The sequence below is a fragment of the Microcebus murinus genome, chromosome 5, assembly GCF_040939455.1.
Source record: "Microcebus murinus isolate Inina chromosome 5, M.murinus_Inina_mat1.0, whole genome shotgun sequence".
NCBI classification, from domain to species: domain Eukaryota; kingdom Metazoa; phylum Chordata; class Mammalia; order Primates; family Cheirogaleidae; genus Microcebus; species Microcebus murinus.
This window is the reverse complement of record NC_134108.1, coordinates 108489930-108507245: the sequence shown is the minus strand read 5'-3', so window position 1 is coordinate 108507245 and position 17316 is coordinate 108489930. Positions and strand designations below refer to the sequence as shown.

The 17316-nt window shown below is 52.7% G+C and overlaps 1 protein-coding gene across 3 annotated transcripts in view; it reads left to right on the top strand.

Annotated features, from left to right (window-relative positions):
- ZNF76 (zinc finger protein 76) overlaps positions 1 to 15860 on the top strand; it is a 35249-nt gene extending 19389 nt beyond the window's left edge. For 2 of the 3 annotated variants that reach the window (XM_012746819.3, XM_012746818.2), the window contains exons 2-14: positions 1394 to 1544; positions 5289 to 5369; positions 5483 to 5560; positions 7215 to 7414; positions 10178 to 10294; positions 10546 to 10621; positions 11206 to 11331; positions 11456 to 11635; positions 12415 to 12648; positions 12739 to 12902; positions 13633 to 13797; positions 14318 to 14431; positions 14988 to 15860. In XM_012746819.3, coding sequence (XP_012602273.1) covers positions 1472 to 1544; positions 5289 to 5369; positions 5483 to 5560; positions 7215 to 7414; positions 10178 to 10294; positions 10546 to 10621; positions 11206 to 11331; positions 11456 to 11635; positions 12415 to 12648; positions 12739 to 12902; positions 13633 to 13797; positions 14318 to 14431; positions 14988 to 15092 — 1713 coding nt within the window. In that variant the 5' untranslated portion in view covers positions 1394 to 1471 and the 3' untranslated portion in view covers positions 15093 to 15860. The other variant, XM_012746817.3, reaches the window with a different exon arrangement.
- Positions 15861 to 17316: the final 1456 nt, after the last annotated feature.

The following is a 17316-nucleotide window of genomic DNA, read 5'->3' as shown; positions in this document are numbered from 1 at the left end:
CTTTTTTTTTTTTTGAGGTCATCCTGACAGCGTGTTAGAAAATGAATTGGGGCTGTGCGTGCTGGCCCATGCCTGTAATCCCAGCACTTTAGGAGGCCAAGGTGGGAGGATCACTGAGGCCAGGAGTTCAAGATCAGCCTGGAGAACATAGCAAGACCTTGTCTCTACAAAAAAATTTCTTAAATTGCTGAGTATGGTGGCCTGTGCCTGTTAATCCTAGCTACTTGGGAGGCTGAGTTAAGAGGATTACTTGAGCTCAGGAGTTGGAGGTTACAGTGAGCCGTAATTGTGCCACTGTACTCTAACCTGGGTGACAGAGTGATTGTCTCTTAAAAAAATATGGAGGGGCGCAGTGGCTCACACCTGTAATCCTAGCCCTCTGGGAGGTCGAGGTGGGTGGATTGCCTCGACAATCCACCCGCCTCGGTCAGGAGTTTGAGACCAGCAAGAGTGAGACCCTGTCTCTACTATAAATATAAAGAAATTAATTGGCCAACTAATATATATAGAAAAAAAAATTAGCCAGGCACGGTGGTACATGTCTGTAGTCCCAGCTACTCGGGAGGCTGAGGCAGAAGGATTGCTTGAGCCCAGGAGTGTGAGGTTGCTGTGAGCTAGGCTGACGCCACGGCACTCACTCTAGCCTGGGCAACAAAGCGAGACGCTGTCTCAAAAAAAAAAAAGAAAAAAGAAAAAAAAAAGAGGCTCTTTCTCATTCTTTTGATATGGGAAAAAAAATAAAAAGAAGAAAGAAAAGTTAATAGAATAGAAATAAAAGGAAAAAAAAAAAGGCTCTTCCAGTAGTTGAGAGGTGAGAGGTAATACTTGCCTGAAATAGGTACCTGGACTTTTGAGGAAAAGGAGGACTCAAGGGTTCCCCACAGCTTCCGGGTAGATAGAGGTGTCATCCCTGGGATAGAGGATACTGGAAGTAGAACAGTTCTGGGAATTTGGGGCATGTAGTGAGTTCTGTTGGGGACTCGTTCCACTTGTGATACCTGTGAGATGTTCCCTGAGGATGGTCAACAAGACATGTGGATGGGTGTGTCTGAGCACAGGAGAGATGTTGGAGTGGGCTCTCGGCAGGGGGCTGGCTGCCGGCCTTCAATGGGGCTCCCTCCTAAGGGGAGCGAGTTTGAAAGTGGGCTTTGATCAGTGAGCTCTTACCGCACAACCAGTTTGACTGCCATGCTTCTCTTCCATGCTCAACTTTTAGAATTCTTAGACGTGTATTATATATTTTGAACCCTTTTCATAAGAACCAGTATAGTTCACTACTTTGAAGAATCATCTCTTTTTTCTTCTTGGCTGGCTTCATTAACTTCTTCCCTGTATGTCCTTGTGGTAGGAGGAAGCTGGGCAACTCATACTGTGGTACTGTCCATTTTCTCAGATTTGTGACCCAGAAGGAAATCTGTTGGTGCTGGCCAGAAGCCAACTTCATGTCTCAGTACATGAGCAGCAGTTTGCCATGGAGAGCTTGGGGCTGCAGACGGTGACCCTCAGTGATGGGACAACAGCCTACATCCAGCAAGCTGTCAAAGGTGAGTATTTTGGGGGAACCTCAGGATCCCTCCCTATATCTCAGCCTCTGGAAAGGAATGTCCCCATCAGAGAGTCTCATTACCACCATTCCCGCCCACCCACCCCTGCCTACCACCACAGCTTGCTCTGCATCAGGATCTCCTGTGGTGCATGATGGAAAGGGAACTGGAAAATAAAATGCCATGTAGGCAAGCTGGAGAGTGAGACTTCCCCACCTGTGGGAGCCAAGACCCCTCAAAGGCAGAATTCCTTAACATGTAGTGAGTAGTTCATAAATATTTCTGCAGCGGATGAACACAGTGCTAGTTATGACTTCCTGCTTTTCAAATATTCCCCATCCAGTTCCTCAGTGCTTTCCAGAAGCAGTTCATAATCCTAATTCAAGCAAATTTAAGCACTCAAAACTATCTACTGAGCATCTACCATGTATAAAATATTCTTCTAGGTTCAAAGGGGGACACCCAAGCATGGATCTCATGCTTTAGTCCACACTAGGGGTTTCCAGAAATAAAAATACAGGGCACACAGTTAGATTTGAATTGCAGATAAACGACAACTACTTTTGTAGTATGGATATTTCCCAAATATTGCATGGGATAAAACATGTATAAACATGTGATTAAATACTAAAAAATACTTAACAGTAAGCACTAAAAAAAATATATCGTTTATCTGAAATTCAGATGGGCAAATTCAGATGGGCATCCTGTATTTAATCTGGCAATCTTGTCCTCACCCTCAAGGAGCTTAAAATCGAGGTAGATGTGGAGTCAGAAGAGAGTGTTGTTGAGAGCAAGGCCTGCAGGCCAGGGACACTCCTCCTTTCTTGCCAGCATTCTCAGGCATGCCAGATGGCATTCTTATCTTCCTGGGCAAACACTGCCTCATTCCTACTCTTTGCTCAGCCTTTTCTAGAAGAGTCCATGAGTGTCACTGTTCTCATGACCACGTTGTCATTGTAACGTTGCCCTCCTTCATTTAAACACATTATCAGAATATATTTTCTATTTCCATTCCTAAGTTTACAGATAAGTTGTTTATTGATTTCATTTTAAATTGTCCCTTTCCTGATGATGACTAAAGAGGCCCCTTAATCTCATCAGTAAGCTCTTTCTATATGTCAGTGTGTGGGGGTGATTTCTGGAAAGATGTCTTGTCAAGAGCTATTTGTGATGTGTGGGTTCTTGCTGCCTTCATCCTCTTGAAAATGGAACTTCTCTAGAATACTTCTGAAGCCTAAAACCCTGTGTCTGCAGACTTCCCCTACTGGTCTTCCCTCCTGGTGTAGTCTCACCAGAAGTACAGTGGGATGGGAGAACTTAGGAACTGCAGGTAGGCCTGTGTTTACACCTCGGACCCATTTAGTTGCCTGCCTCAGTCTTCCACTGCAAATTAACGGTTGCTTACAAAGCAAGTGACCACACTTGGCCTGAGAAAGTCCTCTTTTCTTATGTTTTCTTTCTTATGTCTAGGTCTCTTTGCCCCCCCACCTCCCCATGTATGTCTTTCTTTCCTCACTCTTCCTGGCTCTGATCTCTGCAGTGTTGCAGTGTGCACTTGTGCACGTGCACAAACACGCACACTTACGACAGAGTCCCCCTGCTCGGGGGAGAGAGTTGTCCTTCAGAGACCAGGACCACACTGTCCTTCCTGGTGGGCTCCTCTGAAGCACTTCCGTCTCTGTCAGCAGGCAGCTCTGTCTGGGCCCAGCTTAGCTAGCAGGAAGCCCTAAAATTCTATAAGACTTATCTGTGATTAGGATGAACATACAATATACGATTCAAACCCCACACTTTGAGAGTGAAAGACTGTGTTATTAGTAAACACACTGGAATGTGTGGTCACCGCTCTATAATGGGATACGAGGCCCCATCAGTCAGTTCTTCTCCCAGCCTGCCTCTGCCCATTGTAGTCTCTGGCCGTTAGAGGAAATAGTGGGTTAAAGTTTTTCCTCAGACAACTCTTCTCAACGTTTGTGTCCTGTCTTGAAGCAGTGCCCACTCTGCTACCAGTAGCTCTGCTTTCAGAACCCCAAGTTCTGATGGCCTTGCCATTAGGCTACCATGTGGGTAGCCTAGGGCTCTCTCGGTGGGAGAGAAGAAAGTGGGTTCCTCTCCCCTCCTCTCTGCTGCCTTTATTCTTATCTTTGCTTCTACCTTACCTGCCTTCAGCTGGGTTGTAGGACTATTAGTTACTGACCCTAAGAAGACTCAGTTTGGGGATTCCCCAGAAGGAGAGATGTCAACAGAGACCTGGGCTGGAAGCCTGTTACCTGAAGCTTCTAAAGAAAGGGACAAAGATGCCGGGCGCGGTGGCTCACTCCTGTAATCCTAGCACTCTAGGAGGCTGAGGTGGGCGGATCGCTCAAGGTCAGGAGTTCGAAACCAGCCTGAGCAAGAGCGAGACCCCCGTCTCTACTATAAATAGAAAGAAATTAATTGGACAACTAATACATATAGAGAAAAAATTAGCCAGGCATGGTGGCGCATGCCTGTAATCCCAGCTACTCGGGAGGCTGAGGCAGGAGGATCGCTTAAGCCCAGGAGATTGAGGTTTCTGTGAGCTAGGCTGACGCCACGGCACTCACTCTAGCTTGGGCAACAGAGTGAGACTCTGTCTCAAAAAAAAAAAAAGAAAAAGGGACAAAGAAGTCACTTGTCACTAACTCTTCAATCTCTCTTTCTTTCTTCTCTTTCTCATTTCCTTCCTTCATTCTCTCTCTCAAATTCACCAGACACAGGGAGGGGACATCTAATTCCAAGAGCCTTTTAGAAGTGCTTTCCAATAAAATAAAAGAAGGATAATTTCCTAAGATATTTGGAATCTTGTTAATTTTTACATTGCTGTGGTGTTGCCTTAGGTGAGTCAATTTTTTATTAGAAAATTGAAAGGAAAATGTAAGAGCTCAATGAAGGAAACATTGCCCAACAGTGGCAGTGGAGTAAGACCTATGTGGATACACAATAGTCCACATAACTCCTAGTGCTTTACTTTGCATTTCTTCTAAAATGCAGATTGGGGCCAGCTGCGATGGCTCATGCCTATAATCACAATGCTTTGGGAAGCTGAGGTGGGAGGATCACTTGAGGCCAGGAGTTCAAGACCAGCCTGGGCAACATAGAGAGACCCCATCTCTACAAAAAAAATTAAAACCAGCCAGTCATGGTGGCACACACATGTAGCCCAGCTACTCAGGAGGCTGTTAATGAGCTAAATAAGCTCTAAAGTCACATAGCTGGTAAGAGGTAGAGCTGGAATTCAAACTCAGACATCTTGGCCTGGTTCCAGAGCCTGTTGCTTTTAACCACTGTGCTGTACTGCCTGCCTTCTCAGGGCTCCAGGTCTTGGCACACTGCCACAGTGAGACACTAGGGAATGTGTTTCGATTTTGTTAGTTTGAGTTATATCTGGATTTTGACCTACTGGGGCCTTTCTAGGTTTCAGGACAGCCTTTGTTCTCCATTTAGTTCCATCTCAGCAGCCTACTGTTAGGTTGGAAGCCCCTACTTTGCTGGATGTGGGTAGAATAATAAATAGAGTTGCTCCTCCTCTGAGTGACGAGAAGGGAATCTGTTTGGAAATGTGGGGTTCCTGCAAGGCAGATGTCTTCCCTCTCAGTGCCTCGAGGCCCACAGCTCACAGACAAGTGCCCAGAGACTCAAACGGGCCTCTGCTAAAAACAGGCAAGTGTCCATTAGTTGTCTTCTGGGCCTGGCCTGTTTGTCTCTGTATCCACCTCACAGGAGAGAAGCTGCTTGAAGGGCAAGTGATCCAGCTTGAGGACGGGACCACCGCATACATTCACCAAGTGACAGTGCAGAAAGGTGAGGGCACCTGACACACCCCTGTCTTGTGGAGAGAAGCCTGGCAGCCCCCACCAAGGGACCCCTTTATGACACTGAGCTCCAGAGAAAAGCAGGCATTGCTGTCATTACAGAATCTCTCTCCTTTGAGGATGGACAACCCGTGCAACTGGAAGATGGCAGCATGGCCTACATACACCGCACACCCAAAGGTGGGATCACAGTCATCACGACTGGTGGGGCAGGATGGGAGGCAGAATTGGCAGAGGTTGGGGGATGGAGTGGTACACCATGAGGGTCACGGCATAGACATGGGACCTGTCATCCTTAGGGCACACACATGCTCACCTGGATTAGCCGCCTCACCCACCTTCCCTAGTGCAGACTGCAAAAGCACCTGTTTCTGCTACCAGGTGCTGACCTTGAGGGTCAGTACCATGGACCTTGATGGTGGCTTTGGCTCCGACACAGCCACAAAATCTTAGGGCTTTAAATAGGACCCAGGGATTTCATCCAAGACTAGGAGAAAAAAACTTACTAATATTTAAGAATGAAGCTCCTGCCAGGCACGGTGGCTCATGCCTGTAATCCTAGCTCTCTGGGAGGCTGAGGTGGGTGGATTGCTCGAGGTCAGGAGTTCGAAACCAGCCTGAGCAAGAGCAAGACCCCGTCTCTACTATAAAGAAATTAATTGGCCAACTATTATATATAGAAAAAATTAGCCAGGCATGGTGGCGCATGCCTGTAGTCCCAGCTACTTGGGAGGCTGAGGCAGAAGGATTGTTTGAGCCCAAGATTTTGAGGTTTCTGTGAGCTAGGCTGACGCCACAGCACTCACTCTAGCCTAGGCAACAAAGCAAGACTCTGTCTCAAAAAAAAAAAAAAAAAAAGAATGAAGCTCCTAAGGTTCTGAAGAATAGTAATTTATTCCTTCTACAAGTAGTTTCTGGAGTGACTACTGCATGCTAGGCATCGCGCCAGGTGTGGTGTAACAACATCAGATGCAGTCCCTGCTCTCCTGGAGTTTAGTGGGGGAAATGGAGCTGAAACATGACGATCGTTATGAACAGGGATCAAGCTCAGGGAGGGCTTCTCTGAGGAAGTGGTGCTTGAGCTGAGAGGTGAGGAATGAGGTGGACTTACCCAGGGGAAGAAGGATGGCAGGGAGAGTTCAGTACTCCAGACAGAAGGAACAGCATGTGCAGGCCTAGAGCTGGGGAGAAGAAAGAATAATATGTTCAAGGAGCTGCTAGAAGCCAGAGCACTGGCAGTGAGGGCAGAATGGCCAAGAGGAAGCCAAAGAGAGAAAGGCGGGGCCGGTGCGCTTGGCGCTTGCGTGTCAGGATGAGGATTTTAGTCTTTATCCTGAGACCAGTGTTAGAGCTGTTCAGGCAGTTAGGTGACACAGTCACATCTGTGTCTTGCAAAGATCCCTCTGGATGCTGTGCTGCCTGGAGGGACCTAGAGGGGGTGCGGGGCGACTGGTCAGGAAGCTCTTGTGGTCATGTAGGCCATGATGCCATGGGCCCCTGTCGGGTCCTTAGAGAGCTCGTGAGTTCCCAATCAGTGCACCCTAGGAGAGGCAGCTCCGGAAGGAGGGCCAGAAGAGTGACTCACCCAGGTGTAGCTGGGTGTGGTGGCACCTGTAGTCCCAGCTACTTGGGAGGCTGAGGAGTTTGAGGCCAGCCTGGGCAACATAGTGAGACCCCCATCACTTAAAAAAAGTCAGACATCAAGGGAGAGCAAAGAGAAACTGGATGCTGAAACCCTCCTTGGCGTATGTACCTCTCAGTAACTTGAAGACAAGGTCCCGGCTGTATCTCTTCCCCTTGGGTGGCGTTGAAGCTAACCACGTGTTCCCTCCAGAGGGCTATGACCCCAGCGCCCTGGAAGCTGTCCAGCTGGAAGATGGCTCCACTGCCTACATCCACCACCCTGCGGCGGTGCCGTCGGACGGCACCATCCTGGCTGTGCAGACAGAGGTGGGCTTGGAAGACCTGGCAGCAGAGGATGAGGAGGGCTTCAGTGCAGACACAGTGGTGGCCCTGGAGCAATATGCCAGCAAGGTGAGCACACAGAGCCTGACAACCTCCGTCTAGATGGTGGGGCATCACCCGACTGCCTTTTGGTCCTGCCAGAACTTCACCTCTCTGAAGGACAGGGCAGCCTTGTGCTTGGGCACTGCCTGGGCTACTCCCTCTGCCCCTCCACCTCAGCTCCCCCCACTCCTCTGTCACACATCGTTTCGTTGTCTGGGGTGTGCATCACAGCCGGGCTGGGGCCACTGCCAGCTGTTCACACTGACCCTTGATTATGCTGTCTCTGCAGAGGGGAGGCTGCTGCAAGAAACAGTGACACCCTTATGGTGGGAAGCCAGGTCCAGCTTCACTTTGGCTGCTGTAATAATACTCCATGCTATCTAGAAAGCCTTGCCTGTGACTTTTATTAGTTTTCTAGTCCACCAACGTCAGATTCTCTTGTATTTATTTAATCTCTGTGACCTGTTTAGTCATTTGGGAAAATAGCCTCAGTAGGCAGCGACAAGGGCATATGCAGCAGAGCGACTGGGATTCTTGGAACTTGAGGCCCACACAGTAGCTCAGCTGATGAGGAGAAGGGTCCTGGCTCTGCAGACGTCAGCAAGTCCAGCCCCTCTCTGCTGGAACTGTGGTCCTGCCAGTGAGGGAAACAGGTACAGAGATCTACGAGCTTTCCAAATCCGGCGCCCCTCCTTGGGCTGGGCGGCAGAGCCTCAGCGCGGATGTGGAGAGCTTCCTGGAGCACCGGTTTACCCAAAGATTGAGGGAGCTGTTTTTTTTTTTTTTTTGAGACAGAGTCTCGCTTTGTTGCCCAGGCTAGAGTGAGTGCCGTGGCGTCAACCTAGCTCACGGCAACCTCACACTCCTGGGCTCAAGCGATCCTCCTGCCTCAGCCTCCCGAGTAGCTGGGACTACAGGCATGTGCCACAATGCCCGGCTAATTTTTTCTATATATATTAGTTGGCCAATTAATTTCTTTCTATTTTTAGTAGAGACGAGGTCTCGCTCTTGCTCAGGCTGGTTTCGAACTCCCGACCTGGAGCAATCCGCCCGCCTCGGCCTCCCAGAGAGCTAGGATTACAGGCGTGAGCCACCGCGCCCGGCCAAGGGGGAGCTGTTTTTATAATGAAGCTGTGTGGCTGTATGGTAAAGGAAAAGAGGAAATCCTCGTGTGTTTCAAAATAAAGTAAAATAAAGCCATGCCCACTCCCACCCCTATTCCCGGAGGTGTATTTGAAAGATCAAATTTGAGACTTGTTGCTGATGGAAAGAGAACCGGGTTTTATTTAAACCATGAGCCCTGAGATCCGTGCCGGCTCTGCTACTACCCAGCCCAACCTTGGGTGAGTCCCGCCCCTCCCAGGCCTCAGCTGTTCCTCTCTAATATGAGATGAAACCAGATGATCTCAGAGGCCACTTCTAGCCCTGGTGTTCCTTCATTCCCTCGATGACCCCAGAGCTAGTGAGACATGGGAGTGACATGCAAGTGCCCACATGGGTTGTGACCCTCCCCTGTCCCCACCAGCTGCTTAAGTATCCATGAAACCTTGTCAGCTATTTGACCTCCTGACTTGGAGCCTGACTAGACAGACTTGCTGTGAGTTTGGCCTCAACCCTTTATCCCCATCACTACTACTCTAGAGTTCAATTTCAGAGCTCCTGGAAAGACCAATGTGATCCTGAAGCATTCCAGAATAAAAGACTAAGGGACAGTCCCACCAGGACCCTTCCCAGAAAAGCAGAAGAGCAGTAACGGCTCTGTATGGCCAGGGGCTGGTGTGAGACAGGTGGCTCTAGCAGTGTCCCAGGGGAGGAGATGAAAGAGGAGGACTGGCCGAGCGCGGTGGCTCACGCCTATAATCCTAGCACTCTGGGAGGCCGAGACAGGCGGATTGCTCGAGGTCAGGAGTTCGAAACCAGCCTGAGCAAGAGCAAGACCCCATCTCTACTATAAATAGAAAGAAATCAATTGGCCAACTAATATATTTAGAAAAAATTAGTCGGGCATGGTGGCACATGCCTGTAGTCCCAGCTACTCGGGAGGCTGAGGCAGCAGGATTGCTTGAGCCCAGGAGTTTGAGGTTGCTGTAGGCTAGGCTGATGCCACGGCACTCTCTCTAGCCTGGGCAACAAAGCGAAACTCTGTCTCAAAAAAAAAGAAAGAAAGAAAGAGGAGGACTTATCAATTAGCTGGTGCTGTCCTTAGAGCTGAGACTTCTGGTAGGGACTGCAGTCCCCTCCCCTGGGCACTTCTGGTTGTAGCCAGCTTACCCTGGGCCTTGTGCCCTGCCAGGGGAACCAAGGTGAGCTCATCCCCACAGTAAGCCCCCTTGTTAATGCCCCTTCTGAGCACAGGTTTCCTGCTGGGAGGAAGAGGGCCTCCCGTCAGAGGACGGAGGTGTCAAGAGTGGAAGCCTCCTCGGTGTGTGTGGTTGAAAGGAGGGTTGCTGGCACTGCGCCCAGTTCAAGTATGGCCTTTCAGACAGCCTCTCTCCCCCTACCTAGCTGTCTAGGAAACGTCCTTTCTTCAGTAGCTTCCATAGCCCCTGTGGCTTTAGTCTTCCCTCTGCCCATCAGAGATGGGTGGGGATGCCACACGCGAGCCTGTTTCCTCTGCAGCGTGCCCTCATCTGTCCCCTGTCTGTCTGGAATGTCTTTCTACCACAGAGGCCCCTGACAGGCTTAACCTTGTTTATTGGGTCTTAAGCTGCCAGCTGGGCCCTGTATCCCACTCCTCCCATTGCGTCATTGGGGAGAAAACATAATAGGGACCCCAACATTTTCCCCCAGGTTCTGCATGACAGCCAGACTCCCCACAATGGCAAGGGGCAGCAGGTTGGAGACAGAGCGTTCCGCTGTGGCTACAAGGGCTGTGGGCGTCTCTACACCACTGCGCATCACTTAAAGGTAAGCTTGCTGGTGACAGCTTTCAGCTCTGCCATCTTCCCTTCCGGACTGTGATTCTGCCTTTCTACTTGGATTGAACTGGTCCCCACCCTGAAGTTGCTGGAGGGAAGAGCTGAGTGTGCAGACATGTCAGCACGGGGCTATGGCACTTGTGAATGGTGCGGGAGGGAAGAGGAGCAGGGCTGTGAGGAAACTAGAGAGTACAAGTCGTACCCTTGTCCTCTGAACTGTGTGATTGCTTGTTCTCACAGGTGCATGAACGAGCTCACACGGGTGACCGTCCATACAGGTGTGACTTCCCCAGCTGTGGAAAGGCCTTTGCCACAGGTAACCTACCTGGATGGAGACCAAAGGCGGACCACTGTCAGCTGAGGGCAGAGGGTTCTAGATCTGCTCTGGGATCTCCCTGAAAGGAACCCGCCACCAGGCTGCCTTCCTGGAGAAACTGCCATCAGAGTGCTCTGACTAGCAGGTGCTCTCTCTGGAGCGAGCCCTGCTGCAGACGGGAAAGGCAGGATGGTCCAGGCAATGGAAGGAGGCTGGAGGGCTGGTGGAGAGACCCTGCCTCTGGTGTTAGCTCTGATGCCAGCCCGCTGGGGGCCCTTGCATCTCGCTGGCTTACCGTCCTCTCTGTGAAAACAAGGGCCTTTAGCCACCAGTTCTTTAAGTTTCCTCTCATACTCATGTTCTAGAATGGCTCCAGCTGCCCCTGCAGAAAGAAGAAGGGCAGAATGGGCGTTTTTAGCCGCTCTTTCATCTGCCCGGGCTGGGGAGGGATAGAGGCAGACATAGGCTTCTTGAGCCAAGAACGCCCTGGGGCCTCCCAGAGCTCACCTTAAGATGGAGGGCCTCTGCGCGGGTGGACGGTGGAGGACGAGGCCCCACCACATGCTCTCCTCACCCCTCCTCAGGCTATGGGCTGAAGAGCCACGTTCGCACCCACACCGGTGAGAAGCCGTACAAGTGCCCAGAGGAGCTGTGCAGCAAGGCCTTCAAGACCTCGGGAGACCTGCAGAAGCACGTCCGAACCCACACCGGTATGCTGGGCCCTGCCCACCCCGGTCCCTGGGCAGAGGGGACTCAACTCACCTTTCAGACAAGGACCTGGAGCCCGGTGTCATCCCCTTCTTGTACCACCCCTCACGCCCCCCATTTGTGCAGGTGAACGCCCGTTCCGATGCCCCTTTGAGGGCTGTGGCCGCTCCTTCACCACGTCTAACATCCGCAAGGTGCACGTGCGCACCCACACAGGCGAGCGGCCCTACACCTGCCCGGAGCCCCACTGTGGCCGCGGCTTCACCAGCGCGACCAACTACAAGAATCACGTGCGCATCCACACAGGTGGGCCAGCAGGTGGACGAGGACCACCCCGAGGCCCCAGCCCCTCTGCTGTAGGCTTCTGATCTAAGATGCATTCTCATCTCCCAGCCCAGAGCCCTTCCCGGCCGGCCGCTCCGGGCTGCTCTGGGAGTGGGGTATCCCTAGAACCGCCGGTTCCAGTTAGGTCCAATCTGACTGGTCCCGCCAGCCCTCTCTTGGGTCCCTCAGCTCCTTACCACCTTCCTACACCCGCCCTGAGTTCCTCCACTCCGCCAGGCTCCTGAGCAGAGGCCAGGGTCCGGATGACGGGGAGGAGGCAGAGTGAAACGCCGCCTTCCCCCCTCGCCCGTCCACCCTCCGTGTGGCCCTGTGTGTCCTCCTTCCCCAGCGCTGCTCCCTCGTCAGCCGTCTGTGTCTTCTTAGCCATGTGTGTCCCCTCTCTCTCCTGTCACACCTGACACCTCATCATCCCTGCCTCCTGCCTCTGCTGTTCATCACTCTCAGCGCTCCCTCCCGCAGCCTCACAAGCCCCCAGTGCCCCCACCAGCCACTCCACTGGCCCCAGCCTCGCCCCGTCCCGCTTTTCCCCACCTTGTCTCTGGGCTCAGGGGTTCCACACCCTCGTGCTCTCTGTGTCCCTCTGGCCACCTCCTCCAACTCTGTCCTTTCAGAGTCTCAGTTTGCAGTCCCTCTCCCACCTGCTGGCTCTCCCTTTCCCAGCCCTGTCCTCAGCCCCTGTCCCCTTAGTTTCCCCCTTGCCAGCCCCAGTTCCCACCCCCCTCACAGCCCAGTGTCCCCAGGGGAGAAGCCATACGTTTGCACGGTGCCAGGCTGCGGCAAGCGCTTCACCGAGTACTCGAGCCTGTACAAGCACCACGTGGTGCACACGCACTGCAAGCCCTATACCTGCAGCACCTGCGGCAAGACCTACCGGCAGACCTCCACCCTGGCCATGCACAAGCGCAGCGCGCACGGCGAGCTGGAGGCCACAGAGGAGAGCGAGCAGGCCCTCTACGAGCAGCAGCAGCTTGAGGGTGAGGGGGGTGGGCAGGGGCTAAGAGTGGGACAAGCCAGGCCTCCCATGGCATCCAGGGCAGGTGTCAGCCTGGGCTCTCCTCTCCCAGCTGCCTCTGCTGCCGAGGAGAGCCCGCCACCCAAGCGGCCCCGCATTGCTTACCTTTCGGAGGTGAAGGAAGAGGGTGATGACATCCCAGCCCAAGTGGCCATGGTGACCGAGGAGGATGGGGCCCCCCAGGTGGCTCTGATCACTCAGGATGGTGCCCAGCAGGTACAGGCCCTGGAGGGCAGGGGTGGGGCCAGCCACTCTGTGGGCACCCTCTCTTCTCTCTCTCAGAGCTCTGGGGAGCCCTGGACTTCTGACAGCCCCACCTCCACCCAGTTTCCAGTTGAAGCTTTATGAACCTCAGAGAGCTGAGGCTGGGGGGACCACATCTTGTGACATGGCTCCTCCTCCTCCTCATGTTTCCAGCTCAGTCTCTGGGACTTCTGGGGCACAGTTGGTAGTTTCTCTCTTTACTTGGAAGCTGATAGGTCCTGATCATCTGAATGAGACACTTGGATGTCCTTCTCAAGAGAGGCATGTAGGTACAGGGGCTAGAGCATGGTGTGGGGTTTAGAAGCCTGGGGTCTTGTCCCAGCAGTGTACTAGCCAGCTGTATAACCTGACCCTTGTCAGCACCCGCACTATGAAATTCACCTGTGCCTTCTAGAGTTGTCATGAGGACGACATCAGGTAGAGACCCAGAATTGCATACAACAGGGCCCAGAGGCAAAATGGTGACAAATAGAAGTGGTTGGCCAAATTTTTCTAGTGTAGCCACTCATAGCAACCTTGGACCCATTTTGTTTACTTGTCCCTCCACCCGTTCCACCCTTATGACACTTCTGGCTTACCAGTAGGCCAGCTTTATCTGGGAGAGCTGATACATCCTCCTTAAGTGCTTTCAGACAACCCTCCACTGACACCCCCAGCTCATCTTCTCCTTTCCTGTTGGCAGGTGAGCCTGTCCCCGGAAGACCTGCAGGCCCTGGGGAGTGCCATCAGTATGGTGACCCAGCATGGCAGCACCACCATCACCATCCCCAGTCATGAAGACCACCTGGCCGCATCCGGCACACATACGGTCACCATGGTCAGCGCCGATGGCACCGAGACACAGCCCGTATGACCAGGCAGTTTGTTCGGGGTTTCTTGTTCTCGTGTCATTCGTTTATGGGGGGTGGTCACTAAAGTGCAGGTTAAACTAGTCCAGCCTTCTTACAAGGACAAATTCCCCACAAAAGAGGGTCTTCCCTACAGCTCCTCTGGGTCGTGATTGAACGCATTCAAGTCAGGCAACACTTTCTCCATCTCACTCTGCCTCTGATTTGCTTTGTGACCTTAGGCAAGTCACTTTTCCTGGACTTCACTCCATTTTCAAATGAGGGGATTAAATTATCTCTGGGGTTTTTTTACAGCTCTGTCCTTCTGTTATTCAAAATCCCTAAATTAAATTGGGTTCTAAATTAGAGAAAAACCGAAGCTCACTCAGCTCTCAGCCCCAGGCTGATTAATCTGACCCTTGTGGTTTTATCCATTCCCTTCGGAGTGGTTCGCAGCCACCTTGCTTGAAGGGATTTTGTTTCATTGGGGGGAAGGAGAGTACTACAGGTGGGTTGAAAGACCTCATTCCTGTTTTTCAGGTCACAATCATTACCTCTGGGGCTGTGGTAGCTGAGGACTCAAGTTTAACGTCCCTTCATCATCAGCAGGTGGCGTTGTTGGCCACAGCCAACGGCACACACATTGCCGTGCAGGTGGGCAGAGGTCTGGAGGAAAAGGGACCCCACGGCCAGAGAAGGGAACAAGGAGGGGGAGGGGAATTAGATGGGGATCTTGAAGAGAGGGGCATCTGGCACAGAAAGAGCCCATTTCAGAGGACAAAGCCCTATGTGCCTACATCCACGTCCAGGCCCTTTCTTGGCTGAGGCAGAATGATGAAGGCCTTTCCAGCCTTCAGTGTAACTCTGATGGCAGCCCACCTGTGGTCCAAGCCCTTCTTCTCTTTGTGTCTCTGTTCTTCATCTGGCAAATACGGAGGCTGAAGTAGGTGATCACTAAGGGCTTCTCCAGCCAGTCATTCTCCTGTGAGCAGGTCTCTGAGCCTGGCCAATTCCATGGCTCCCTGGCCATGCCTAGCCTGCTAAATACTCTGTCAGTAAATTTCCTGTTTATTAGAGCCCTACTAAGTGCTCAGCATGTAGTGCTGGAAAGACTGAGGAGATTGAAAAAAGTAGGCCACATCCTACTAACACGAGACTCTACGAGGAAGGGTCTCACTCTCTTCTTCCTTCTACATCCTCTTCCCCACAGCTGGAGGAGCAGCAGACCCTGGAGGACGCCATCAGTGTGGCCACCGCTGCCATGCAGCAGGGGGCTGTGACCCTGAAGACGGCGGTGTCGGAGAGTGGCTGCTGAGCACGAGAGGGCTGGGTCCTACACCGTGTTAGAGGAGGTGTCAGGCTGCACAGGCGTTCTCGCCTCCAAGGGCCCAGGCTGTGGCTGGCACGCATGGAAGGTGGCCACATAGCTCTCTAGGGCAGGAAGGCGGCAGGAAAACGGCCTAACTGATGGGGGCCCCGCCCAAGAGGAGGGCCAGTCGGCCAGAATTGCGGAGCATGTCATCCTCGGAAGCTGAGGAGAACGAGTCTGATCACCAGGCTGCACTGGGGTGCCCTCCCCTCAAAATCAGTGGGGTGTCCACTCCTTCTAGAGAACACCCTTCCTGCCCTCAGTCCGCTCTCCTTCTCAGGTGGAAACTGGGGCTGCTGGGGGACTGGCCCTCCACCCTGATGGTCATCGCCTGCCAGGGGAGGGGCAGGCGGCTCTTCAGCCCAGTGGGAGCAGAGCAGGCCCGGCCCTGCCCTCCCAGCAATAACCACCTCCCTTGAGGCCAGCCAGGATGCCTGGCCACTTGGCACAGGGACTTCCTGCCACTGCAGTCAGAATTAATTCCTCAGGGGCCTGTGGCTGGAAAAAAGGTACCCAGCCCCCACCACCCCCAGCTGCCCCCCGCCCCCGCCTCTCTGCGGCAGAGAGGTAGGGAGCAGCCCTGTAAATAGACTACAGGGGATTGGGTTTAATTTGTTTTGTTTTTTTAATTCCATTTTGATAATTTTTTTTTCCTGCTCTGGGTGGTGGTGGCAAATGGGTGAATGAGTATTTAATAAAAGTTCCAAGTTTCTACCTGGGTCCCTCCATCCTTTCAGCTCTGGGCCCTGGTGCAGGGCTGGTCAAGTCAGGCTCTCAGCCCTGTTTCCCTGGCACAAACCCCGCCTGGCCTCAGTTCCTGAGTGGGGCTGGCCTGCCTGTGGCACAGGTAGGAGGAGGAATGCCCCATGTAAGATAAACCCTGGGTGGCTGCTAGTGGCTTTGTGCCCACAGCTGAGCAGGTGAGCTCCAGGGTGGCCACTGCTTCCAGGCTCTACCTGAATCTCAGGCTTCAGGATGATTGGCTTGGAGGAACTGTTTTTCTCTGTCTTATCTTGTGAAGTGTAGTCAGAGCCCCTCCACACCCAGCCACCCCATAACCACACATAGTCAGCTGCTTCAAGAGGACAAAGCCCCAGGTTAGAGTGAAGCCACAGTTACCCAGTTTCAAGGAACAGAGTCTGATACCTCTGGTGCCGACATCCTGGCTCTATTACCCAGTTCTGAGGACTGTGCTGTGGGATTCCAAAGCCACAGTCAGACCCCTCCGACAAGTGAGTTGGGAAGACCAGATCAGCCCTAGAAGGTGGAAGGGGTGCAGGGGAATGCACTCGATGGAAAGGAACTCTGTTTTTGACCCTGCCCAGGTAGGAGCATTGCAGGGATTAGAGGTGCCTCTTTTCCACTCTCCACTATGATGGACACGCTCCAACCCCCTTCCTGCCACCCAGGATTGGAACCCCCTCCTCCAACCCAGGCATCTTCTCCCAGGATGCCTAGAAAGCTCCCACTTACTCTTGCCTCTAGGAACAGAGAGGCCGGGCATGCTTCCATGGAGGGGGGTGTCTCAGAATTGACCTGAGCAGATGTGTGCAACATCCATGCCACTCTTCCTGGTGTGGGTGTATCCCAGTCCTCATGGGCACTGGGTCTAAGAAATGGAAGCACTGATGTGGAAGAGCCTGAATCCCAAGCCTGCCGCCACCAAGACCCTTGAGGCTGGGCCCTACCACAGGGAGGGCTCACCCCTTCAGGGCACCTGAGCCCAGAATGGGCAATGCTCTGAGAAGCTTTGGAGCCAACGCTGAGGGCCTGGGGAGCCAGCAAATCAAGTGCTCAGTCCTCCTGACCTGGAGAAGTGGCCTGGCCCAGTTTCTCCTCCAGCTTTGTGATGTTGCCTTTGTTTTCCACTTGGGTGGAGTCCCACCAAGGGACTGTTAGGTGGGTCTAGCTAAAAGAGATGCTTTATCCAGAGCCTACGATGTGTTTGCATCCGTTCTCAGACATTCTTACAATTCGGAGGTTGGTATTCTTCCTGCTTCACCAATGAGGACACTGCTCAAAGAGGTTAGGTAATTTATCCAAGGCCTCCACCTAGTACCCGTGGAATTGGGACCAGACCCCTAGTCCATGTGACTCCAGAGTTAGGATGGGCTTGCTTTTTCCCTCAGCAGGCTGCCTCTGGGAGCCCCAGAAGGCCCTGAGGCTGAGA